Here is a 26732-nt window from a genome sequence, read left to right on the forward strand (position 1 = left end):
TTATGGAGACCAAATGGCAGTTTTACAAGTGGCCGGGTTGAACGCACATTTCTGATGTACCAAGAAACGTGCGTGAGCCTTAATCTCTGGGCTGATTTGTTAGAAGTGGTTAGAAGCATGTGGGCTTTATATAATAGATGTATAGTAGTAACGTAAAAGGCATGAAATGAGTTGAGTGTTTTCTTAGTGATTTAATTTCATCTGGAGATTGGGATTCTCGAATATTCCCTGTTACAATTCCAAAGTGAGATTCATTTCCATAAAACACTTCATTCATTCAACTCTTCCGTAATTCATTCATAAACACCATCATTCTTACAAATTACAGTATTAGGATAGCAGATTCTTTACGATCGCCTACATTGAGGGAACCTTGTAAATCTTAGCGCTTCTATGGTGTGATTGTTTTGTCTTATTTCTCATAATTCTGGTCTTTTGCACACCAAAAGATTTTGTAAGTAGATCAATTTGTGACATCATTATCAATCTTCTATAGTGGATACCTTTGAAGTTGATTGCCCCAACAAAAGCTTTTCTTTTGAAGATTTCTTCAAAAGTTTCCACTTCATTACCAAAATCTATGTGTTCATTTATTTTCTATTTGTTTGGATTCTAGTAGTTATCACTCTAGTGTTTGGCTTTAAAGTTAATAATTTTATTAATCATTGATTCATTTCGTCATATGAATTGTTGTAATTTGAGGTCTACAGTTGAAGTCTATCATCTAATTACAGTTGAAGACTATCACCTAATTGTAGTTAAAGTATATTTGTATTATTTTCATCTACTATAATTCTTCTATAAATAGTAGTCTATTATATTGTAAACATCACCCAAAAAAAAAAAAAAAAAAGAGCAAAATGTAACCCTTTGAGCTTTATCTTGTGAACATAAGTTATAAACTGAACCACGTAATTCTTTGTGTCTTTATTTATATTCCGCTTTATATTTATTTGTCAATTGAATTATATTATCTTCACTAAAAACAGTTATATCCCACAATTGAGTTATAATCAAAGGACAAAACAATAGTAGAAATAGCTACAATAATCTGACATGCATGGTGGTCCTTTCAAATGGTAAAAATATGGTCAAACCCAAAATGACAAGACAAGTTATAACCAAATTCCACAACAATATGGGAATATCTAAGCATAACCTAACAAAGTAGTAGTGTGATACTCCTCCTTTCAACAGGCAAAGAGCTACTCAACCTAACCCTCGAGTTGCAAGTTAGGCCTTTTTAAAAATTTAAAAAGACTAGACTTATGCAGATTCGAATCCCCATCAATTTGCAGCCCGGATTGAGAGCCTCCATGAAAACCACCTACCCCAACAAGTGGGTGGACTAGCGGAGACCTGCTCGAGCAGGAAGACCCCATAAAAACTCTCTCACATTTGCTGCTAGAATTGCTAACAATCTAGGCAACAAAATTTATAACGACAGAAAAAAGCGCTAGTCACCTCCGCATTATGACCCCAAAAAGACCAGTCAATTTGGAGCTTTCTTACAATCCCTTATAAAGCTCAATTTCACTAATATGGAACCAGAGTGTTACAAAATAGCTAGAGATTCTTGTGCATATGTTATACATTCACCTTGATCAATGACATGATAACAATTGTCCAATCACATTCCTTTCCAACCATAGGTAACTTAATATAGCATTATTTGTCCAGTGACCAGACAAGTACTTGGGTTTCTCCAGAATCACAACCTGCTTGCCGGACCATTGATCTCACTTCAACAATTATCAGAGATTCACATACCAATCGAACACCACATTTGTATCATTAGAACAAAGTATTAGCAGCAATCCAATCCCTTTACGAACAAGTCACACTATTCTCAAATACTTGGCATTCAATAATAAATGTTTAAAGAGGCAACAAAAATAAGACTAGAAGTATTTGGGATTCAGCAATCGGAATTATATATAAAATTCCTTCTATGTATTGAATGAGTAAGCATCCAAAGGACCAAAACTGTGAAGCAGAAACGAAAATACAAGAAAATGCTTACAGAAAACTTGACAATTGTCGAAGAAAGATATATAGCTTAATCTTTTTGCACTCTAGAGAATTAAAACAAATGCTCTATGGCAGAATGGGAGGGTGGAACGAGACACTCAACACTCTTCTGCCCAAGGGCGGAAACAACCCTAGTCTTGGGGGGTTCCGGGCCACTCCAAAATTTAAAAAATGTCACAAAATTTTGAAAATTTCTTCTAAATTTAAGTATTTTTATAAAATGGAGACCCCGAAATTAATTTTTATCCCCAAAAAATTTATGAACCCCCTCTCCTAAAATTCTAGTTACGCCCCTGCTTCTGCTCTGCTGCATATTTCCTATCTTTGAATGGAATTTATCAGAACTGAACGCGAAAATGCTCCGTTTCTTCAAGAGCAATGTTTATAAAATAAAAGTTCAATTTTCTTGACTATTCTCATTAACAAGTAGATGCCATCTGATACTATAATTTACTATAGGTTTCCCGTTTCCTCTTTCAATAATGTGGTCTTCCATGTTATAGAGAAAACTTCTCTTAAAAGTTCAGGGTGAAGGGCATTCCCAACGCCATTTTCCACTTGAAAGGCACAAGTATCATTTCAGGATGCTCCACCAGGCCATTTTCTGTCCACTGCTCCAATATCAAATGCTTAAAATATCTACTAGATATCATGCACTACATTTTGAACATTGACTCCACCCTACTTCATTTGGTAAACTAACATAAAAAGCTTACCTAATGCCATAAATATTACTATTTTATGGGGTTTAGTGAAAGCATCAGATTCAAACAAAGAAAACAAATGATTTTACCAAAAAAGAAAAAGAAATATAAAAATTATCCAGTAACACAGGGTATTTACCTCAACAACTCTAAGTTCTGTGAGAGAGAGAGAGAGAGAGAGAGAGAGAGTCCAAAATTCAATGTTTATACATGATTTATAATCTGTAGCCACTGCACTCAGAAATATCAATGCATTTTATGCATTAGAACATTAACATTTTTTTGAAATGAGAAACTTTCATTACAGATAAAAAAATACTCATTTGTATGCATTTCATAAAGACATAAACATACTTACAAATCTTTCTTGAAATTGAAAATTAGTGTCACAAGATAAAGCACTGTTGCTAACCATGCACCAGTGAACATCAATACAAACAGAAATTCTTGTTCTGGGTGAATTTGTAGATTAGATATAAAGATGCAAATTTCATTATCTATATAACTTTAATCAAGAAAGCAAATTAAAATTAAAATTAAAAACAATTCATTTTTTTTTTTTTATTTATCATAATACATCTGTTCAACTACTATTTCTTTTTTGATAAGTAATACATATGTTCAACTACTAATAAAAGAAGCAGCCAATCGATATCTTGTTTAGAATATATATATAGAACATTGTTCTTTAAATAAAATATTCAAACATGATCAACTTATTGTTAGCAGAATTGACGACTCATTATGTGCAAAATTGACACATATATTCTACCTTATTTAGTCTAGCTGTTTATGGAAGAATATATTTATATAGGCAGGTAATTGATATGCTTTATTCCCTACCATTTGTAGTTTAGGGTTTCTTAGTTACCACTCATTGTCTCTCTATAAATAGAGACCTATGTAATATTGTAAGGACAAGGTGATTGAATACAATGTAGTCCATTATTTGTTTCCGCTCTTTCTCTCTTTCAGATACCTCTCCAATATTATTCTGACATGGTATCAAAGCCACAAATCATCTAAATTAGGTTTTCTTAGTCTTTCAATGTCCTGGGTTAGTGGGTATCAAAGTGTTCCTTTGGTGTTCTGTTTGATTACGTCCCTGGTGGTTCGGTGTCTTTTTCTGGTGTTTCGGCTGTGCCCTTTTCTTGGTGGTTTTCTGTGAACAGATCTTGTTTGGTGCCTTGAAAATATTCTGGGCTGTTTTTCTGGTGCGGGTCTGGAAATTCTGGTGATTGTTTGCAATTTCCAGGTGGTCTAGTATGATCGGGTGATTCTGGGTGCCGGGAGGTTCTGGTTCTAGGTGATTCCGTCCAGTTCTGGGGGTGTATTTGTGCGATTTCAGGTCTGGAGATTTTTGGTGGTCCGGCGATTTCTGGATGACTGCCGGCAATCTCTGTTGAGGTTGTCTCCGGCAATCTGTGGTGGACGGAAGCGTTTCCGGTGTTTCTGTGAAGTCTTGGCGTCTTTCCGGCAGCTTTTGTAGAAGACAACTTCGGTTTGGCTACAGTTGCAGTGTGCGTGTTCTTGCTGTCGGCATTGACTTGATGCGTTTTCTGGGCATGTTCTCCATTCCTTCAGTGAGCTGTCCTTTGGTGGGCTGTTTCAGAACCAGTTCGACGTGTGGTGGGCTCTTATGCAGTGGCCAAAAGTTGTTCGCATCCAGAGAAAGAAGCGTGTCCTTAGGCAGCGCTTTAGCTATTGTTGTTGTTCTGTGTTGATTCTAAGTGCGATAATTCTGGAGGGTTCTACAGTTCGATTGCTGTCTTACTGTTCTTCCGTGGAGGGTTTCGTTTCCTGTGCTTTCGTTTTCGGTTGTTGCGCGGTTCTTGGTGAACGTGGAGGGGGCAGTGTGTGGTGCTGTGTGTTTTGTGCAACGTGTGGTGTGGTGTTTTTTTCCAGGAGTTTAAAAATAAAAAATAAAAAATAAAAAAATTTGAAGGAGTATTTCGGGTGAATTAGAGAGTGGGTTTCCAGTGGGTGCTCCTCTCTTCTGTGTGGTCGGGCGGTTCATGCGGTCCCTTGTTGTGGTGTCATTCCATGGTGAGCGTGGAATCCTTTGGTGTGGTGTCATTCCACGGTTGTGGAATCTATTGGCATGGACAGGTTCCGAATGAGGAAGTCCCTTTTTGGTGTGGTCGATTCTATGTGAGCGGCCGATTTTGGTAGTAGCCGATTCCTATCGATGATTCTGGGCATGATCCGATTATGATCGGTGATTCCAAGTTTTCAAGTTCTGGGTATGATCCGATTCTGATCGGTGATTCCAGGTTTTCAAGTTCTAGGTAGTAGCCGATTCCAATCAGTGATTTTTGGGTATGATCCGGTTCTAATCGGTGATTCCAGGTTTTCAGGGAGATTAATTCTCATTCCAGGTTTTCAGGGGGAGTAATTCCCGTTCAAGGTTTCAAGGGAGTAATTCCCATTCAAGGTTTTCGGGGGAAGTAGTTCCCGTTCAAGGTTTTCGTTGCTCTTCCAGTTCAAGGTTTTCAGATAAAGACAAATAATCAAACTCAAGATTTCAGAATTTTCCATCTTGAGTTTGAGGGGGGATATTAGAATATTTTATAGTTATAGTATTATTGTTTTTTTTTCTAATTGACAAATTGATGCTTCATCCAGCATCAATTTGAGGGGGAATGTTAGCAGAATTGACGACTCATTATGTGCAAAATTGACACATATATTCTACTTTATTTAGTCTAGCTGTTTATGGAAGAATATATTTATATAGGCAGGTAATTGATATGCTTTATTCCCTACCATTTGTAGTTTAGGGATGAGTGGTAATGTAATATTGTAAGGACAAGGTGATTGAAGACAATGTAGTCCATTATTTGTTTTCGCTCTTTCTCTCTTTCAGATACCTCTCCAATATTATTCTGACATGGTATCAATATTATTCTGACACTTATAACATTTGATATTACTTGGAACAAACAATTGCAAAAACCGAAAGGTAATCTTAATTACTGTAGAAAGTTAAGAAATTCAACCATATGCATCAATAACTTCACATATGAAAAAAAACCTTATCCACCATGACAACATAACAATTGCAGTTGAGAGTAAATGACATAAAATTACAAGACTTATTCATGGGGAGTAGGTAAAAAATAATGACACATTATATCATTAACAAAGATCTTATCCATCCAATAGCTTCTTCTTGATAAGTAAACTATGAAAAGACATATTTTCCAAATACAGTGTAAATATGAAAAAACATGTATCCTAAACAAGGAAGCCTATGGAGCAACAATTGAAAAAATATATTAATGTGCACATTATTTTGCAACTACTACCACATTTTTTTTTTTTTTTCCAGTAGAAATTACAACCATACTAACAGGTTTTGCCAAGATGAAACAGATAGTCTTGATCTTAAACTTAACTATGGAACCTGAAATCTACATATCGAAGGGAAGTACCAGATCTTGTAATTACAAGGTGAATAGTTGAGAGAACAGAGGATATTAATTGCAAATTACCATGATGAACCTTGGGACCTCAAAAATCATATAATTACACATGATTGGGGGAACCATTTTTAATACCTTCTTCTGCTTAATCTTTGACAACGCATTTGCAGTTCTGTTGATGCTCAGAGAGTTCCTGCCATGTCCGGGATGTTCAATTTGTGAAAAATATGCCTTCCGTTTTGCACTTCAGTTAAACATCATATCCAGTCCAATTGTATTTCCTATTTATTCTTTTCAATCTCATACCTCTTACCATCTAGTCATTTGCCTAGAAGAGGGGAAACAGCAAAAAAATATATGGATTTGAAAAATTATGTAAGATAAAATGGTAATTGTCCAGTTTCATAATTTTGTTATCTGCCTGTATCTTCTTAGAAACTCTTAAATTTCAAAGTATGCAGGGAGTACCTGAATCTGCTTTTGAAGAAATTTAACATACTCTACTGCCTCTTCTAACATATCTGCGGTGTTTGTTTGCTGCAAGTGACAACAAGAATTCCAATTAAACAATTGCAGCCGAAGTCTGAGGACACATGGATCTTTATCCAAGTTTTATTCACACATCAACCAACTCTACAAAGAAATTAATATATTCTTGTTTAATGATCCAAGATTGAGGTTTCCAACTACCAGGATTGCTGTTAACAAAACTTCTCTTAACCAAGACAGTTAATTGGCACATGCTTTATTTTCTTAGGCATAAAAATTGAAAAACCATAAGACTCAGAAATTAATTCCTCTTCATTTCCTTCAATTTCTTAGCATAGACTGAACAAGCAGAAAGTAAATTTCAAATTCTTACTCTGCCGGTACAAACCTGACTATGTAATTTGAGGCCAATTAATAGGTTTTATCGTACTTTTCTTTGTAAGTACATTTAATATCACCCTACTTAACCAGAGAGACTCTGTAAAAACAGATTTTATTTTCCTGAATGCTAAAACAAAAAAAATATATCAACGTGCTTTCGGCTAACTCTCTCAACTAAATGGCATGAACGGCATGACCTCTACTCAGCTCTATTTAGAGTCACATATCCATTATGAACTTGCTTGATAATCAAGATATACCAAGCGATTTCGCTACACACATAAAAATTAAAAAAATAAAATAAAAAAATCTATCTCAACAATTTGTGTTGGTATTGCACCATTTAATAGAATATTAACTGGTTAATTTTCCTCAACATGATTTTAACCATCAGATATGCATCTCCTTTGATTTTTATGCTTAAAAAAAATACATATTTGCATGAAACTACAATACCAATCAACAAAATAAAGAAATTGCTTTGAAAAATCTCACTATGCCATCTACCTCTCCTCCGCATGCAATTTTACACAGACAAAGCTGTTGGTTCCATATTGTAAAGGAATTGTCTCTGACATTGGATAAGAAACTCTAAAATCATGACATTAGCAGAGGCCTAAAGGTAAAACTAAATTCTTTTGCAACACCAATATGGTCGGTTTTGCACATTGAGGCCCATTTATAAGCTCCAATGTAAATGGCAAGTGGTGACTTCTAAAGAAAAGTGTCATTTCCTGTATAAGCATATAAGATTTATCGCCACTAATACACAACTCCCTTGTTCTCTCCCTGTAGCGGACATGTTCATCATGCCCAGCTTGTTTCAAAGGTTTATGCCTGTAACTCATATCTGATCATATGACTTCCCATTGATGTTGCAATTTGCTTCCTTACGACTATAGCTTGTACTCAATGACATTCATCGCTAATGTGTTTGATTTGCTTTTGAGAATACCGGCTATCTAAATTGCTGGTTATCACAGAACATCTTCAAGGGCTTTTTCTTATAAAAGCTCATCTACTCCAGGAAAGATCTTACCATATGATCTCACGTGCTGTATAGGACATGGTCCTTTACTCCACTTCTGCACTACATCTCACCACCACATTGTTGCTTTTTTCCCTTCCAAGTAACAAAATCACATTCTATGTAGGTGCAAAGGTCAGCCATGAACCTCCTATCAAGGTGATCACCAGCCTAGTCCACATCTGGAGAACGAATAATGTCAAGATTGTCTTTCTAATTGAACACCAAATCCTTGCAAGGAGCATCCCTTGTATACATCAAGATATGGCACACAACATGGCAATGAGCTTGAATGAACTAAATAACCACTATGACAACCAAAGTGATGTCAAGCTGAGTCACAATCAAGTAAATTAACTTTCTCAAAAGTCTTCTATACTTCTGGGGATTGTGAGCTACTGCCTCTACTTTTAAATGTGCACCTTGATAACTGGTTAAAGAATGTAAGGCTAAATTTTCTTATCCAACAGAACTAGAGGGGCATATATATGTAAACGAGGCCCTTAAAATACAAGAATAAAATTTACTAAGCAAAGGGAAGCACTCATCCCCACTTACGAGTTAAAAAAAAAAAAAAAAGCCTTCCAAATGCAGCCTAGACAGAAACTAGTAGAAAATTCCTCTGCAATTAGTTGTCAAAGAATGATACTGGCTAAGATCATCAAGAATTCACTTAAATAGACTATAACACTGCCTAATCTCTTACTTGAGCTTTGAAACATCCTTATCCAAATTGAAGAACTCAAAGCAACTTTCCTTCAATTAAAAAGAAAAAAAATCGATTGTAAGCCAAATCTCCTAAACCATACCAAGAAACATGACAAAAACACTCACTGAAGGCTCCATGCTATTCCATAACCAACGTATAACAGTGAAATAATCAGTGTTCTATTTTTGAAAATGAATGGGGATGAGAACTTCTCCAGTCATTTGTAAGTTAAAACTTTATCACGTTGATCCCCATTCAATGGTGACACCTCCCTAGCTTGAGCCGCTATATAATTAGCCTCATTCAATTTAAAGGTAGCAGTCCGCTTTTTAACATTATCAAATGCAGAAATAGGAGAAATCATGAGAAAACTTCAATATTCAGCCATCACAACAAACATAACAGATGCTATTTACAAGACTAGCTAATAAAAAACAAACAACTTATGTAAATACCAACTAGCTACAACAGAGGCATTCGAAAACCTATTTCCATCTAAATTGGATTGCAAACATCCGCAAGAAATAAAAACATTTGCCAAAGGACACAAACCTATGCCTTGTAAACTTTAGACACTCTTACAAAGATCAAAGAAAGCAGATGAGGCGATCCCAATGGTGACCAAAAAATAAGACTCTGGATGGGATAAATTGTTATTCGACAATTAGAAAATAACTTTGGCATATCCAATGACCTCAAAACTCAAAGTAGAACCACTGGGATACTTAGTAAAGGAAGATGAGTTAGGCCATGTTAACTTGCCTGCTGTCCTTATAACTGGTAAGGACAGCCATACAGTCTATACAAATGACTCCGGCTAATCCTCCCAACTTTCTTTTGATCAACTATTTTGAGTTCTTAGGTTTTTCGGAGCTTTCTAGGGTTTTGGAGAGGAAAAAAAAGGGGAGGGGGGAGAGAGAAAAAAGGGAAACGAAAAGTAGAAATGCATGTTTCTCGTAATTAATCCTTTAAATACAATTGGAAAGATGGAATGAGAAAGATATGATCACAGAGAGTGGTGAATTCCTCTATAATCACCACTTAAAATTTAAGTACAAGATTGCCTTTACTAACCCACTACTCTTCATCACTACTCGTCATGCAATTCTTTGAATAGACATTAAAGTGACACACAAGCAATCAGATAGGGAAATCAGAGGAGGCCAAGTGAGTCCATGGCCCCCAAAGCCCCTGCAGTTAGAACTTTTAATTTGGTATTATAGTCTTCCAAAATCCTTAACTAGTTTATTTATAACTCATGTGGTCATGATAACTAATTCTTTTAATCTTATCTTGAGAATCTACTATTTGCTCTCATACATGTTTGCTGGTTAACTTCAACTAACAACACAAAGATCACAATATTAATTATCTGAAAAAGGCATTCCTAGTAGTTATAAAAGACAAAAAAAAAAATTAAAAAAAATACGCTAGTTGTAATTTAGAGAATTACCTTATCCATATTGGGCACTAGCTCTTGAAGTTTCCTTATGCGATCACTTATTCTAGTCCTTCGAACCTAAGCCAAAAGAGAGAGATAGAAGAAGTTGAGGAAAATTTAGTCAGGATAAACAGAAATATTTTGAAGGCTTTCTATATACTATGAAAGAATGCAGCAACAAAGTGATCAATCTCACCCTCTCAGCAATGCTCCGAGGATGCGTAGCACAACCACGTTTTGCACGAACCCGGCAAGGAACTGAATCCTCCAAAAGCTTTTCCATCTCCATATCTATCAAACCACCTTGCTCCTCTTTCTACCAAAAAATCAAATAAATAATCAAACAAACATATGAACGCTACATCACCTCTAAATTCTATTACCAAATGAAATTCTCTTACTCTTTATTTGAGATATGGTCATAGATTGGTCTATGATGCTGGAGGTAAGGTAGAGGCAAGATTGGCAAGTGTTTTGAAACGAAAAGTATGGTGTTGGCCAGCTGCTAGATCAGATGAGATGGCTGGTGTTCAGAGCAAATTGTGTATGGTTAAGATTGGAAAAAATGATCAACCTGTTCTGGTAATTTTGAAGAAGGGCAACTACTGTTGTTCTGATACATGGAATGCTAGCTATTTGGCACCGTATGCCGAAAGTAGATTGGTGGAATGTAGTTTGGTATTAGGTGGCCATTCCAAAGCATGTGTTTGTTCTTTGAATAGCTATGACGGATAGTTTAACTACGGGTGTAAGATTGCTGCAGTGGGGCTTTAAAGGGGCAGTAATGAGTCTCTTCTGTAGGAGTTGTATTGAGGGGAGGGATCACTTGTTTTTTACTTGAGGTTTTGATAAAAAGAATTTGGAGGGAGGTGATCAAAATGTATTTAATAGATGATCCTCTTATTGCTTGGGATGATATTCTGAAATGGGGGATAAAAGAGTTGAAAGGGTAGGAAGTTGAAAGCTGTCCTATGCAAGCTGAGCTGGGGTGCGACAGTCTATAAATTATGGAGACAGATGAATGATTTAAAATTGGGAATTAGCTCAAAACAGAAGAAAAGATGGTACAGATTATCACTTGGGAGATAAGAGCTATGATTATGGGTCGAGGAAAGTTAAACAGGACACAAGAAAACTTAGAGCTTTGTAGAAGTTGGGGGATTCCAGAAAATGACTCTGCTGCAGAATAGTGTAGTTGCTGTAAAATTGGAGATTGTATTGCATTGGTTCCGTTTTTTGTTAACCGGCTTTGGTTAGGAGTTGTTTAGTTGTGTCTGTTGTTTTTGGATTGGTGTGGTTTATAAGCTATTGAGAGTAGCTTCTGTTCCAGTGGTTCTGGGGTGTTGTAATTGTGTTCTTTCTATAAAAATCTCATTCATCCAAAAAGGAAAAAAAAAAAAAAAAAAAAAAAAGAAAAGAAAAAAAGAAACCACATTTAGCTTCAAATTTATTAACAAATAGTTTACCAGCTGAGAAGGAAACTTTGCTGCTGTCAAGTGCTGTGCTTCCACCTCCCTCGCCCGCTTACTCCCCGGAGGAGTGTCAATACTCTGCGACGCATAGTTGTAATTTGGTGGAATACCAAAGTTGGAGAAGTACCCATCAGACCCAACACCCGAATTCCCAAGAAACTCAGCCGGAGAGCTGTTCTGCCTGAAGAACCCGGCCGAGGAGCCCGACTCAAACAGCCCCGGATCGGCCGACGAAGCAAAGCTGACAGAGTCTCCTCTGGAAGTGGGTGTGGAAGAGTTGGAGCCTGCAAGTAACTGAGTTAAGCTCTGGTTGGCCTTTAATGGGTCCTCTTCTTCTTCTTCTCCCTCGAGAAGTGCTTCTAACCACGTGGCCGGAGCTGAGCGGAACCGGGCGAGTCCACCTCGACTCAGTTCACCACCACTGCCACTGCCACTAGTACCGGCAGGTGTCGGTTGCATCTGGGTTGAGGAGGTCTTGGGCGTTGGTTTGGCTTCAATAGAGCTTCCAAATTAAGAAAGGAAAACCCTTCTTTTAATAGTAATTCTTTTGGCCTTTTATGGGTTTTCTTCGGTTGTCTTTGGTAAGAATAACAAAGAACAGATGGTTCTTTCTTCAGATATTGCAACTATGGCGTACTATTCGCAATATCTGTGATCTGGTACATCTAACGTGGATAGATAACTTTGATTTCCCACCGTTCAATGGGTGTATAGGGGCATGATTCTTATTCAGGAGGGAGATCGACGGTGGTTAAATGGGGATTGGGTACACTGTCAGAGATGAGAGATGGGCAACATTGTAAAGCGGGGAAGCCCTCGTGAGAGGCTTAGAGCACTGCAACGTCATCGTTTCTGAAACTTTTTATCGCTCAACGTTGACAGTAAAGAGCCAGCCCCAGCCGCACCACGACTTGTGGTTTTCACGCTCCGATTCACAATCTGAATGGGGAGTTTAGGAAGGCGCGTGGAGATGTATGGTTAATAACCTAATGAGAAGTGATTACTTTTTATGGTTTATTTTCAGCTTCGAATGACTCCCCCTCTCCAAATATGTTTTGCTTTTTCTGGAAAATTTAAGGAGCAAGAGAGCAATTGACCATCCACAAATGCATACCGAGAAAAAAGCTGGCTTTGACGTGGACTTCCACATGACATACTCTTTCCAACCCAACCTTTTTTGGAAAGTAGGGACCTCAACTATATAGCTAGCTAGTGTTGTTTTGAGTAAAATCCTATGGTCACGATGAGTTTCCACCCTTTACTTACCCTAAAAAACCAAAAAGGTTTTCACCATTTTCTTTTTTTTTTAAGAAAAAAAAAAAATCTTTAGGGTTTCACATTCAGATTAGATTTGAGTAGAATCCTAAGGTCACAATTAGTTTCCGCTAGGGCCGGTAATCTATAAGAGCTAGCTGCTTGCAAAGAGGGTCGCTCTAGATTGAGTTTCGGTTCATTTAATAAATAAGTTGATCGTGAACACATAAATATATACGTTTTTGTATAAACTCGACTCGATTTGGTTATTGTTCGTGAACATGGCTCGTAAATATTAAATTTCTTTGATAGAAGAGATCTTCAGCGAGGAGGAAGCTGGGAGCATTTGTGGTTTGGCTATTAATCATGGCAGGCAAGAAGATCAACTTGTGTGGATTGGTACTCAAAAGTCAAAATAGAGGATTTTCAATTAAAAGTGCCTACCATCTTGAAAAATGATGAGATTTGCAAGAAAAATGAGGCTGTTCTAATATTCAAAATTGTAGCAATATATGAAAGAGAATTTGGAAATTAGTAGCTCATGGGTTGTCAAGATGTTCCTATAAAGGGTTTGCAAAAATCTTCTCCCTACTAGAGAAATTCTCTTTAAAAGGAGAGTCCATGACCCACTTTGTCTCATATGTGGTTTGGCAAATGAGACCGTTAGTCATATTAATTGGAGTTGTTCGTCGTCAATAGATGTTTCGACAGACTGTAATAGGAAGATCCAAAAATGTTCTGCTAAAGAAGATGACTTCATAAGTATTCTTGAGAAGCTTATGGAGAGACTAAATGATGACTTAGAGTTGGTGGCTACTATAGCAAGAAGAATTTGGCTCCGGATAAATTCAATGGTACATGGAGGTATTTTTTTGCATCATTCTAATCAGAAGCGTAAAAGAGTCTGTGGAAGAATTTCAACAAGCGACAAAAGACTTGAGGAATAATGTGGACAATGACCAAGCGATAGTGAAATTGAGATGAAAGAACCACCTATTGGATGATAATTGTTAAATGGATGCTGTTGTAGACAAAAATAGAAAGATGATGAGGGGTGGGGTTCATTGTTAGAAATCATGAAGGGAAGATGTTATCATCAATGTGCTCCACAAAGCCATATATTTCTTACCTATATGTAACAGAGGCTTTGACTGCTTGGAAGACTGTAAAATTTAGTAGACTTGGGGTTCCAAAATGTTATGGTTGAAGGAGATGCTTTGAAAATTGTTAATGCTTTTGCGAAAAAAAAGGGTGCTACTGGAGCAAGTATGGACAACTAATTGAAGATGCAAAATTCATTCTAAATAGTTCACAGCCATGGTCCGTAGGACATAAAAAGGGAAGCAAATGAAGACGCACATAATAGCGAAGGTGGCTATTCATTAGTCTTTGGAACAAGTGTGAATAAAGGATTTTCTTGTATTCATTTGTAACATTGTCGCGTTCGAGCCAAGCTGGAACTCGGCTATGGCTGAGTTCAATCACTTTTAAAATTCGGCTCGAGGTTGAGTTAAGTTTGATCATATAAATGATGTTGCCGCACTAAGTCTGAAAAGCTACTACTCGACTTGACTCAAATATAGCTCTAAGTTATTATAGGTATTTCACAGGGTGCAATAATGTAACTTTAACGAATGGTTTAAAATCGACAACATGATTTATTATGTTGAAAAATAATGTGTCTAATTTTCAACTACCTCTCCACCCACTGCTGCCTCTCCCTATGCTCCTTCACTATCTTCACCACCATCAATCTCCTATTCCGACACCTCTCTCACTATTGTCTTGTGGTGTAGGGTAGTTGAATTACCTTTGGGGTGGCCAAACAATTTCATTTGCCAATGAAGTGGTTCGCCCACCCACACTATATGACGATGGTGAGTGAGGTGGCAGCATAAGAGCTTGAGGGAGATGAGGAGGTGGTGAAGTAGAGGGAGAGATGGCGATAAATTGAGTTAATTTTAAATGAACGATCTACATTAAAACTAGTGCACCCTGTATAAAGATATTGCATTGAATCACAACCTATAATTTTAGTAGAGAAGTAAGAAATTGCATATGTTATAGACAAGGGGCCCTCATTCCATATTTACTTACACAAAGAAAGAAAGAAGAGCCATCCTTTATTACATAGATATTGTTTCATCAAATTGTTAACCTTTATGACCAAGTTTTTCCATTGTATGCATACTTTATGCACCATATGTACAAGAATGTTAATTTTGAGCCCTTGAGCTTAACTTACACTTCATATTCAATCTTAATTGTTCCAACATTGGGGTCAGCAATATAAGAGAAAGCATATTCGGAAAGATTGATGGTTCCATGGTAGCTTGGTGGACAATAATCAGCGATTTTAACCACAATTTTGTCACCCTTACAACGTTGTGGTGCTTGATTTGTGGCACCAATACACCTTACCAAGTAACTTTTCCCACATGCATGCTCTCCCATTTTCCCATATTTCATCACTTGTTGCGGCTAAAATATTACCATCATCTTTATATTCATTAAACGCAGAGGCTGACAAAAGGTATTGAAAATTAATCTTCGATGATTTATTTCTTAAGTTAGGACTTAGATTTAATTAACCAATAGCTAAGACGCATTCTATAGGTTATAATTTAGATCTAAACTTGGGTTTATGCCTACAAATCAAACCCCACAGATGTACAAGTTGTGTTATTAGTGATTTTAAATTTTAGAGTCAAATCCTTACTAAAAAGAAATTAACAACAAAAGAACAATTACATTATGAACACAAGCATATAAGGTTTCTGCCGTGCAAATCAAGCAAAGACTTCAACATATGCAGTAGCATAAGGTGAAGCACAAGTATTAAATTAAACACACACATATATATGTGAAGAATTAATGACATAATAAAAAGCAACCAATAATTGAAGTAAACTTAATAATACAAAATGGTAAGATTTCCAAATTTTGTTTCGTTTATGTGCAAGAAAGTTGTATACCTATTTTATATTGGGAGCTGAGTCATTAAATAAATATAGGAAAAATAACATTTACCTTCTCAAACTACTATCCAATTTTCAATATCCCCAAATTTTAAAAAGTTGTGATTAACCCAAAACTACCTAGCCCCTTTACTTAATTAACCCTTTTTGTTAGGGTTTTTTTGTTAAATTTGACAAAAAAAAATGGATTACATGCTATACATGTGAATGAAAATGACAATGATACCCTTGCATTAGGTTTTTTTTTTTAAAAAAAAAAAAAAAAAAAACAAACAAACAAACATGTGGGAGGAGACCCACAGGCCACAACCTGTCTTCACGGATCGATAGTCATAAACCCACGACCTGACCTTTTAGTCTTTATGGAAGGAGACCCAAGGCCAAAGACCCACGACCTGAGCTCGACTCTCTCAGTTAACTTGGCCTTTCTCTAAGAAGGGTAAGTATAGTTTTCCTATATATATATATATATATATATATATATATATATATATATATATATATATATATATATATATGAGTCCCACCCTTCAAATTAAAGTTTGAGCCTTTCTTATCTAGTCTCTCTCTCTTTCTTTCTTTTTTTCTTTTTTTCTTTTTTTTTGAAATAAAAAATAAAAAATTCTTCTCTTTTCATCTAAAGTAAAAGCCAAGAAAAGATGTATCATTTAATATGGGAATCATCAAAAGAAATTTGATAAACTCCTCGACTACATTTTCATTAATTGCTATTGAATTCTTTATATTAATATTGACTTTTTTTTTTCCTAATTAATAAGGGGTAAAATTGTTAGACAGGACGGCATTTTCCACTCTTAATCCGTATGGAAGAAAAAAAAAAATGAGAAATCAATTGAAAATGATATCAAATACAAAGTAGGAAGAAGCCTACTTACCTAAATAATATGCTCTAAAATTAGCATTATGAAAAACTTTCATAGTTTTCCAGCTTTGAATAGAAAGCAATTGTAAGCAGATGTCAAACAAGTTGTGACTATTGATAGTAAGGGTGACAGTAAGAGCATCCTCTTCTAAGATAAGGGAATTGTATCCACATGAGGCTGCAATTTGAGCAGCTAACAAAGCAGCTTGAACTTCACCAATTGAAGCGCCATTAGTGAGCAGGTGCTTGGTGGCAGTATCAATAATATTTTCATCAGAGTCACTAGGAACATCAATTGCGACTGCATACTCGGGTCAAATGGCGACATCTAAATTTGCCTTAATAATGCCAGGAGGGGGAGAAGACAAGATGGAAGTAAGGGAAGAGTGCTAAGGCAAAATGTGAGTTATAGAAGAGATAGAGGTGTACTTGATGGAAGTTGAGATCCCAGGATGCATTGCATTATGAATAAGATAATTTATGGTAAACTAAATTGTTAAATCGTCACTTATTCCAAAAACTTAAGCTGATAGGAAGAGGTAAATTTAATCATTTAATCAACACTTTAACACTCCCCCTCACGTGCCGTCTCAAACTCCCTTTTAATAGATTAGTCCAAACATGTGAAATATTTAATTGAAATTAGGGCAAATAACGGAGTCAAGGTTCGAATTCAGCACATTTAACTCTGATATAATGTTAAATCACTACTTGTCCCAAAAGTTTAAGCTTATAGGAAGAGGTAAATGTAATCATTTAATCAACACTTTAACACAAATGTGATAAATATATAGTGACTGCAAAATGAATATGAAATTTTTCGAGAATTCAAACTTGGACTAGCTAGAAGGCTGTGAGCTTTAAGATGGCTATAATCCACGTAGAGATGGGTTGATTTGCATAAAACAGTAGTATCAAGAGGCCAATGAAAGTTCCCCTAGAGGATTCTAGCAAAAGGGCATTCTAGGAGAATGTGTTGTAAGGTTTCTTGTGGTCCTTTGCAGAAGAGGAATGAATCTTCTAAGGTTGGCTCTCACAAGGAGCAAATTCCAGGCAAGCTTCCAAAGATTATTTTTCAACCTATGTTGAAGTTTTAGGCCCTAAAGGCAATTCCAATCTTCAGGAGACATGGGAGAAATTCTGGTGGCATAATATAAAAAAGATTGGTCTGGATTTAATAATTAAATTGGCAGAATAATATTTGAACTTCAATCTCAATTTCAATCACCTTGAACGAGATTGATATAGATCGAAGTAGATAATTTTAGTTCTAATGTTGTTCATGGATATGAAAATATAACAGAGTTTTCCAAACTGAAATTGTTCTAACTTGATATGTGAAAATAATTAATGTGTTTAAATTTATACAACAAAACAGATCCTTTTAAAATTATCAAACCCCCTAACAATCAAAGTATACAACAATACACAATATATATATATATATATATATATATATATATATATATATATATATATATATATTTGCTCTCATTCTAAGAGAAAAAGAATGAGAGCAAATATTCAAGTTCTGATTATGGTTGGCACCATCATATGCTTCTTTTTTCTTTTTCTTTTTCTTTTTAATTATGAATAATTAAAAAAAAAAAAAAAACACATGATGGTGCCAACCATAATCAAAACTTGAATATTTGCTCTCACTCTTTTTCTCTTGGAAATCCCTAGAGACATGTAGATTCATAAAACGAAAGGTTTAATCCATTTTATAGAGGTGTCTTAATTAACAAGTCTCACTCATGCGTCTCTTTCAAATTTATATATACAACTCAATTCTCACACGAAAGGGTTTTCCAATAAGATCATAATTGGGATTTAAAGTTATTGTATCTAATGATCTATATAATTTAAATTTTTTAAAAAACATGTCAATATTTGCTTCATTTGTACATACTGTTAAATGCACTACTTTTAAATTATGATTATGAAATGAATATTATTCATTTCATTTGAAATTGAAATCATTGGCCATGTCTCTCTAATTGGCATGGGCTATGTCGGGTAACATGAGCTGTACTTTTGTTTTAATCATAAATATTCAAAATGATTTTTCTTTTTCTTTTTTCTGAGCAACATAAAATATCACTACAATAAACATAAACAATACATGAGGTTCAATAGAGTAAACACAAAGCCATCAAAAATAAAAATAAAAAAATATTAGAAATCGGCCGAAGCTGGATCCAGAAGGTTCTTGGCTCAAAGCCTAGAAATGAGCCATCGTGATTGCTAAGTTCATTGCAAAAATAAATGATGGATTTAACATCCATCGTATTCGAGCAAATGTTATAAGTTTGAATTTTATTTTTATAATTTATTTTATATTTTAATTAAATATTTAATTTTTTTATACGTAAGAATAGTATAATATTAATTAAATGATCGTATTTATTATTTTCTATCAACTTAAATTTTTCCGACAATTGGTAATTTATCGTCTTAGCCAAAGAAAAAAATCAAATTAAATATGATCCTCTAACTTGTTAATATTTTAACAATATCTTGTTTAACAGTTTTATTGCAAAATGAAATAATTTATAAAACTCCTGAACGGTATTTTCGTAAGTGTGCTTGATCCTGGGTATTTATATGGACTTATAAGCTTGTGACTTAATTGATTCAATAATTAATTTGGAGGAAAACGTTTGAATTTCAATCTCAAATTCAAGTAGCATGAATGAGATATTGAAATATTTTTTCAGATGTGTTGGAAACAATTTTAGATGATGCACAAAATTCTTGTTGAAATAAAATAATACCCAATCTGAAAAATAACAATAAAATAAATACATTACAATACTATAAAATCGCAAGAGCGTTGTCGTTAAAGGTTGATTCGTACCTCTTGGAGTATATAACTCAGTGTGATTGGATCTCTGAACACGCAACCTCCAAGAATTAAACTATAGCATCTACCTTGGTTAAGGACACACTTTCAAGAACGAAGATCAAATAGAACAACTCTTTAATCAAAGTGGATGAAAGACTTTAAAATTTTTTTTTTTGTAAAAAAGCTAATGTTGTAATATATAGCTTTATACCTTTAAAACAAGTGTTTTACAATGCTTTGTACCGTATATAAAAGAAAATAAGTGATCATCTAAAACATAAATGGGTTATAAAGGCACTACAAAACAATTGCTCTTTAGCGTCGACACTTTGTGGATGCTAAAAGCACCCAAGTTGACACTATTGAGTATTAGCGTCAACACGTCGACGCTAATAAGTCGACCCGAAAGTTCCAACGCTGATGATATATGTGGTCGACATTAAAGATTATAGCACAAATATCATATGTCGACGCTAATAGGCCTATTTTTAGCATCAATGCAGAGGTAAGGTGGGTCTCATAAGTAAACTCTCACAATCACATACTCGAATTTGAGAGGTCTATCTTTAGCGCTGACGTAGAGGTAAGGTGGGTACCATAAGTGGATTCTTACAATCACCTACTCGAATTCTTTCAAATTCGAGCAAATAATTTAAGAGAATCCTAATCACATGTTCATTACATTCTTTTTTAACTTCATCTATAGAGAGAGAAGAGAGAGGGGAAGAAAACGTTAGGTTAAAAAATAACTAAAAATAAAATAAAATTAATATTTAAAAAGGTACATAGTAAAATAGATAATTTGTTGAAATTTGTTTTAAAAAGATAATAGTTAAATTAGAAAAATGTGTGTTTTGAGCAATTAAAATAGCTAGTATCGCTGTAAATGCTATGTTTTTATTTTTTTTTAATTTTTTTTTTAATCTTTATTTTAAAATTTGTAAAGAGAAATGCTAGGGGTACAAAAACTTTTACAAAGAGAACTTTATAAACTAACATGACATTATATCTAAAGACTAAAATACCCTTTTAGCAAAATACCCTTCCAACCATGAACGAATCACTCCAGTAGTCCAGTACCGTCGTCGTCCCGACCATATGTCCGGGTTTCAATCCACCCCTGGCCAGAACGGCCCGATCCCAACCGTCTGTCCGGGATCCGGCCCATCCCCGGCCACAACTGCCAGATCCTGGCCGTATGTCCGAGATCCGGCCCATACTTGGCCAAAACGGCCGGGATTTGGCCCTTCCCAGACCAGAAGCGTGGTCGTCATGGTCCAGTCCGAGATTGTCTGGGGTGTTGGCTTTTCGGTGGGTCGGGGTGTTGGGTTTTAGGTGGTCGGGGTCGAAGTCGTGGTAGCTGGCGTGTTGAGTTTCCGACGGTTTGATGGTTTCCAAGGAAGTGAGTTCAACAGGAGATGAAAGGGTATTTTTGTCTATGTACAAAAAAAATTTGTTTTAACTTATTTTAATACTAAGCTCTTAAGCTGACGTGGAGCCTCACCACGTCTCTCATAAGGCTATATGTTAGTTTTAAAATTCTCTTTGTAAAAGTTTTTGTCCTCCTAGGGTTTCTAGTTTGTAAAACATCCTTATTTCCTAAATTACTAGGTGGGCTCTATATAGGCCACGTGGATTCCGTCATTCATCCAAGTGCCTGTCTGAATACATATTCGCAGACTTTTGAATCGAAAAGACAAAACGATACTCGGTACTCCCATCACATGTATAAAGCGACCCATTCATGTGGGAACCCCGCCGTTTCGACGCAAAACGACACCGTCACAAACACCCTCCGGCCCCCTCCAATTCCCAGCTCTCCGCATCGCAATGATCCGATGGCCGCGATCGCTCCCACGGACAACACCGCGCCGATCATGCTAGCCGCCGCTGCCGCGTCCTGGCTCGGCTCGCGCCGGATCCGCTACTGCTTGCTCGTCCTCTGCTCGCCGCTCCTATTGCCGTTCCTCTGCGCCGCCTTCCCGCTGCTCTGCGCCGCGGAGCTCTGCCTCCGCCGAATCCGCCACCGGAGACGGAAGGAAGAGCCTCTGAGTCGGTGCGAGGAGGGCTGTGGTCGGGGCGTCGAAGAAGAAGAGGTGGGGCTGTTGCAGCGCTACTTGGAGGATCAGATGCTTCTCGTCGGATCTGTGTACGATTGTGGTGATGATTCTGATGATGGAAATGTTGGATTTCATGTCACAACTAATGGCAGTAGCACACCTTTGTTAGTTTGATTTTGGAGATCAGATACATGTGTTTGATTCTGTCTTGTCTTTGTTTCTGTAAATGACTTTTTGAATTTTGTCACCAATATTATTTAGTTTTTGATAGATTTGTTTTGTTTATTGGGGAATTCTTGGCTTCGATTGTTACAGTTCTTTTTCTTTTCTTTTTTTCCTTAAAATAAAAACAATTTTCACATTTACGTGATATTAAAGAAATAATTAAGCAAAAAAAAAAAATTCCTAAAACACATTAATAAACAGTACTAAGTTAATTTTGTGGGAGATTTTCTTTTATTTTTTATTTATTAATTTGAATTTAGTTTTTGCATTTGGTAAAGTGCGGAAGCTGGAAGAGAATGAAGAGATAGTGGAGTTTCTCTCTTATATATTAAATATTATATATATATATATATATATATATATTGAGTAGATCTTGAATCTTAGCCTAGACCAGCCTCTAATTGATAGTGTGGAAGGCTGGAACTTAGGTGAGATGGTGGGGCTTCGGAGTTGAAAATAATACCTTCTATTGTTTTTTTTTTTAGATACATGAAAACAGAATTACAACAGGAATGAAAAAGAATAAAAACAAGGGCTGGGCAACTCGAATTTAAACTATAAACGAAAGTACGCGGGGACAATGCTTCCGAAGATGCGAACCTTGTGATTCGTGACACCAATGCCAAAAGATGTAAAAGAGTCCGAAGAACTTAAACATCAAAACGAGGATAAATAGATAGAGGTTACAATAGAAATGCCTAAAACAAAACACAACAACATAAAAACAGGAAAATAACCAACAACAGAGGCCCGGATGAGGGGAGAGGAGTGGGAGCCATCTCTGGTGGCACGTGAGAGCCACGCACGGCCAAAGGAAGGCCTCTCGCTAGTGGGAGACGATGGAGACACCGAAGTACACCACAAGCCGTGGTGGGGAGAGGCGGTTGGAGGAGACGTGGTCCACACGAGCCAGGAAGGTCCCTGGTGAATGCAATGGACGCTCTGGCTAGTGGGCAGCGGTGGGGAGCACGACGACCGTCGATAGACTCGGAGGACGCCGACGAACCCACTAGTGAGGCGCGTGTCGTGCAAAAATGGGCTGAAAAGTGTAGATCTAGATCATAAGATTTCGACCCACAAAACCATCCAAAAAACGCACAAAACACGGTGGAAGAAGACAGGATAAACTGGTGAGCTCTATGTTGAGAGCAGAGCGAGAAGATAAAGAGTCAGAAAAAGATCCGGCATGATAGTAACCTCAAAAGAGGCGGAAGCTTTGGTTGGTTGGTTGGTACGAGAGAAAACTCTCAAGGGTTTTGGGTGGCTGGTTGGTTGGGCAGAGAGAGGAGAAGGAGAGAAAGATGGGGTTGCAAGGAAGGGGGAGGAGTTTACAGGGAAAGGTGGGGAGGGAACTTGCACAAGGAAGAATTCACAAAGAGGAGAGAGAACGGAGCTTATTTCTTTTGAAACCAAAGAGATTCACGCCTAGACACTACCATATATTGTTGGGAAAAGTACACATATCCCCCTCAAACTACCACCCAATTGTCAATGTACCCCCTAAACTACCAATTGTGTCAATTGCCCCCCTCAAACTACCAAAAAATGTCAATATCCCTCCTAAGACCAACAAAAAGACAAAAATAACCCTAAATTTTTTTGAATAAGACAAAAATGTCTTTATAAATTCAAAAAAAAAAAAAAAACTAAAACTAAAAATAAAAACTAAAAAATTAGTTTTTTTTTTAAAAAAATTAATAAAATACGAAAAAGAAAGTTTTTTTTTTTTTTTATAAAAAAAATAATAAACAAAAAAAATAACTGTAAAATATAAAAACAATTTTTTTTAAAAAAAAAAACAAACGAAAAAGAAAAAGGAAAAACCAGTTTTTTATTAAATTAAAAAAATGAAAAAGAATGATTTTTTTTTAAAAAAAAAAAAAACCAAACAAAAAAATAACTGAAACTTATAAAAACAATTTTTTTTTAACAAAAAAAAAAACAAACAAACGAAAAAAAAAAAAGAAAAAGAAAAAGAAAAACCAGTTTTAATTTTTTTTTGGTATAATTTTTTTTTATTTTATATTTTTTAAAAAATATTTTTTTAGTTTTTATTTTATTTTAATAATTTATGAAGGGTATTTTTGTCATTAGGGGGATATTGACAGTTTTTGATAGTTTAGGGGGGGACATTGACACAATTGGTAGTTTAGGGGGGACATTGACAATGAGGTGGTAGTTTAAGGGGGTTATGTATACTTTTCCCTATATTGTTATTATCCACTGTTATTAGTTGTTAATTAGATGGGGTAACTAAGCCAGGGTTGTGCTAATCTTAAACATAAGTAACAAATGAGTTGATGATAGCTTGGTTTATGAGAAAGTATAGTAAAATATAGCATATTTTAGCTTTTGTAGAGGGATAATTCAATTTGGATCGAGTCAAAATCCTTTTTGGCCAATTGGAAAGATCTCTTGGCAAAAGAACCATACGAAGGGAGTAGCCTTTTATATCCACAAAAAAGTTTATTGCCACTAAAGACAGGACTTGATATTGCCTTGACAAAGTTTTCTTCTAAATTAGATTGATTTTTTTTTTTTTTCAATTTAATCTATTAAACTCATATATGTTCAAAAAATACATGAATACATATCCATTTAATAAACTGAACTGAAAGAAAATTTTATTAACTAAATTTGGAAGAAAAAATTGTTCTATCAAGTTATGGGCAACTACAAAAAGCTTTATGTGTAGTTAGTTAACATGCAGTGCTTCAACCCCATATGGTGTTGCAAGGTTACTCTAATTAGGGGTGTATCTGCGGGCATATATTAACCGCCCGCATTTACTATCTCTATATGCGGATGTGGATAACGGTTTTAGGGTATACATATGCGGGTATTTTATATAATATATATTTCATATATACATTTTATTTAATAAATTCACCTAAACGATTTTTTTTTTTTTTTTTTTTTTTTGTGTTTAATATGAAAATGACATCGTTTTAGATTAGGTTTAGGTTATGTTTACATTAGTTTGGTTGACCATGTTGCTTTCTCGTGTAACACTTGGTTAAAAAGGTAAAAGGAATATGAAATTAATATATTTTCAAAAGATTAGGACTTAAAAAAAAATTAAACAAGCCCAAAACACTAAAAATCAACCTAAATTATTTTTAAAATCGTTTAAAATATGCCATAATAAAGACTCAAAGAAGGCTCAAAAGACTAAAATATACCCATTACTTAATATGCGGATAACGGATAATAACCATAATAACCATGCGGGTGCGATTAGTAAAAATATGATGCGGATCCATATAGCTAAAAGCGAAATCCGCATTTTGCCGATGTGGCTGTAGATATTGTAAATAATCTCGGTTGCACCTGCATGTACTCTAATACAATTTATAACGACTTAGAAAAAAAAACATTAATCACATCTGTGTTATCACTCCAAAACGACTATTGAAGTCTTGCCTAGTAAGGACTGACATGGGACTTGACACTCATAATCTCCTTTATAATCCACCTATGGGTTAAAATGCAAGCGGCCGGATAATAAATGCTCGCATTCGTTATTCGCGCCTATTTGTTATCTGCATATGTGGATGCTAGTTTGGTTAGTAAAAATCATTATTCGTATATGCATATGTGGATGACGGTTTTAGGGTATGCGGATACATGAATTTAATTAAATATATAGTAAGTATGATCTAAATAATAGTGTTCAACTATAGATAATGTCTTTATGTATTTTTTTGAAGAAGGAATTACAATTTCAAAACCCAAAACTCTTATTACCTCATATGCGGATAGTGAATAATAACTACATTTAATAATTGAGCAAATATGAATAGTAATCGCATAATGCGGATGCGGATATTGCTAATAACTATCTGCATCCGCATTTTCACCCTTAATTCTACCCATTAATGTAGACAATTTATCTTTCCAATATGGGACCAACTTTGTAGGGTGTCACAAACGATCTGTTTGTTAACGTTTTTTTTTTTTTGGGTTTAAAAAAATGTTATGATGCGAGATAAATGTGAAAACAATTATTGTGGTTTGATGAGTGTCTATACTAGCCTAGTGTTTTGAATTATTTGTTAATATATTTACTTTGAGAACATAAAACAAAAGACAAAACAAATTTTTATTGTTTTCATGAATCATGACTCATGAGCCTCAAAATATAATAAGTTAATAACGTAGTAACTTAAGCTTTTTCTAATAATAAAATAACCTTTATTTTTTTCGTAACACTACAAAAAAAGAAAAAAAAAAAAAGAAAAAAAAAAGGTGTTTAGAGCTGTTTTAAGCCCTAAAAACGAATCTAAACAATTTGAGCTTTTTTTTTTGAACCGTTTTGAGAACGGGTCAACATATCAAGTATTAAAGACTTGAATTGAACGGCTCTAAATTGAGTCGCTTTTATAAAAACAGCGCTAAAATATTATAGCCGTTTTACAAAAGTGGCTCTAACTAGTTAGAGTCGCTTTTATTCGAAAGCGACTCTAACCGGTTAGAGCCGTTTAATCAAAGCGGTTCTAACCGATTAGAGCCGCTTTTGTAAAACGGTTCAAACCGATTAGAACATTTTTTAAAAGAGGCTCAAAACAGTTAGAGCCGCTTTAGAAAAACGGTTCAAAAATTCGAGTTGTTTTAAGGACCCTAAAACAGCTTTAAATAAATAAATAAAATGTTAAAAAGAAAAAATCCATTTTTTTTTTCCCTAAAACGACTCTAAATAAAAAAAAAATGAAAAAAGAAAAAAAAAATGGACTTACAGAGCAGCGTTTGGTTACCTAGAAAACTAAAATCCACCATTTATTCTTTTCTTTTTCTTTTCCCCATTT

At 35.3% G+C, this 26732-nt stretch overlaps 2 protein-coding genes across 4 annotated transcripts; one reads left to right on the forward strand and one right to left on the reverse strand.

The window, feature by feature from the left end:
• Nucleotides 1–1076: 1076 nt before the first annotated feature.
• Nucleotides 1077–12599, reverse strand: LOC133870919 (transcription factor bHLH80-like). 3 transcript variants are annotated; one of them, XM_062308196.1, is made up of 6 exons: nucleotides 11674–12599; nucleotides 10404–10523; nucleotides 10220–10285; nucleotides 6629–6697; nucleotides 6296–6353; nucleotides 1077–1359 (listed from the first exon to the last, which is right to left on the reverse strand). In XM_062308196.1, the coding sequence occupies exons 1-5, from the start codon at nucleotides 12136–12138 to the stop codon at nucleotides 6306–6308; spliced, it is 768 nt and encodes a 255-aa protein (XP_062164180.1). In that variant the 5' UTR covers nucleotides 12139–12599; the 3' UTR covers nucleotides 1077–1359; nucleotides 6296–6305. The 3 variants fall into 3 exon arrangements, with proteins under 3 accessions (XP_062164180.1, XP_062164181.1, XP_062164179.1); XM_062308197.1 differs by lacking the exon at nucleotides 1077–1359 and having other exon boundaries at nucleotides 5886–6488; nucleotides 11674–12597; XM_062308195.1 differs by lacking the exon at nucleotides 1077–1359 and having other exon boundaries at nucleotides 5886–6353; nucleotides 11674–12562.
• An 8660-nt stretch (nucleotides 12600–21259) lies between these two features.
• Nucleotides 21260–21972, forward strand: LOC133871365 (uncharacterized). The gene has a single exon (XM_062308804.1). It carries the CDS (start codon nucleotides 21367–21369, stop codon nucleotides 21874–21876), a length of 510 nt encoding a protein of 169 aa, XP_062164788.1. The 5' UTR covers nucleotides 21260–21366; the 3' UTR covers nucleotides 21877–21972.
• The last annotated feature ends 4760 nt before the right edge of the window (nucleotides 21973–26732 follow it).

The sequence above is a fragment of the Alnus glutinosa genome, chromosome 6 (genome assembly GCF_958979055.1).
Source record: "Alnus glutinosa chromosome 6, dhAlnGlut1.1, whole genome shotgun sequence".
Classification (NCBI taxonomy): Eukaryota; Viridiplantae; Streptophyta; class Magnoliopsida; order Fagales; family Betulaceae; genus Alnus; species Alnus glutinosa.